Raw genomic sequence first — 1,095 nt, 5'->3', positions numbered from 1 at the left:
GAAAGTCAGGTGTACATCTAATGATGTATAACCCACTTTCCTATAGACCTATATCTCCGTATTGTTTGACCCATGGTCATATACGAAACAACACTGACAAGAATGGAGACCATGGAACAAAAATGCAGTGTCTACATTAGGAAATGTCTTAGTCTAAGTACTATATCGAAAGAGAGGGCCTCTTCAATTACCTATAACTTCAATCTTTGAGGTCTACAAAGCTGAAAAGGTACGAAACAGTTATGATGTTGAGGCTAAACCGAAGATCTAGAAATACGAAACAATCCGCCATGTCTCAAACTGCAAGAAACTGTTACGCAGAGAAAGAAACTGATGACATAATAGCATCACTTAAACATCGAGATAGAGTGGGAGAAATTGAAAGTGACTGGAAATGTATTGGTTGTTATCCATTCAAATCATTTTCGACGATGACACACAAGGAGTGCAGAGCTGATGTTAGTGTCTATGTCAAAGCTAGAGAAGCAGAGAATAAGGAACTGCATTTGATTCAATGGTCCAGGAAGGTCATATCAGCAAGTGGGAAGAAGAGATTATTGAAAGGAAAGTGGTTGGGAAGAGATCCAAAAGTGGAGCACATCACAGTTGAGCTTCCTTCTTCAAGCCACCCTATGATGAAGGTATTTATAGAAAATTTCATTTAAAGATATTTATTTTTTCTCTAAGTTATGAAAAACAATTATTTTTCTAAGATTTATTGAGGCTCTCCTCCTTTCATTTCAAGAAACAAAAAAAAAACGATCGTTATTGATTTTAGTTCGGTGGTTATAGATTTTTATCGGTGTTGTTATCAATGTTGTCATTGCTTGCATCGCCTTCTTTGTTGTTGTTGTTGTTGTTCTCCACCTTACAGTATTTTAAACCATCATTATGTGGATGTTCCTAGCAGACGAAAATGCCTCTCCTTCTAGTCTAGTACCACTTCAGACAACATTGGTTCGCCACGGAGACCTAGCTCCATGTTTTTGAAGGCTGTGTCGCACACTTCTTTTGCTGCCTCATTTGTGTTTGTAGCACAGTGTGGTGTAATGATAACATTCGGGAAGTTGTGAAGCTTGTGGTCTGCTGGCAAGG

At 38.3% G+C, this 1,095-nt stretch overlaps 1 protein-coding gene across 1 annotated transcript in view; it reads right to left on the bottom strand.

Annotated features, from left to right (window-relative positions):
* Positions 1–928: 928 nt before the first annotated feature.
* Positions 929–1,095, bottom strand: part of LOC128250355 (uncharacterized) — an 11,075-nt gene continuing 10,908 nt past the window's right edge. The window contains exon 5 of the mRNA XM_052975206.1: positions 929–1,086. Within this exon, the coding sequence (XP_052831166.1) occupies positions 929–1,086 (158 nt within the window). The remainder of the gene's footprint in view (positions 1,087–1,095) is intronic.

Source organism: Octopus bimaculoides, chromosome 20 (assembly GCF_001194135.2).
Source record: "Octopus bimaculoides isolate UCB-OBI-ISO-001 chromosome 20, ASM119413v2, whole genome shotgun sequence".
NCBI classification, from domain to species: domain Eukaryota; kingdom Metazoa; phylum Mollusca; class Cephalopoda; order Octopoda; family Octopodidae; genus Octopus; species Octopus bimaculoides.
This window is presented reverse-complemented; position numbering and strand designations above follow the sequence as displayed.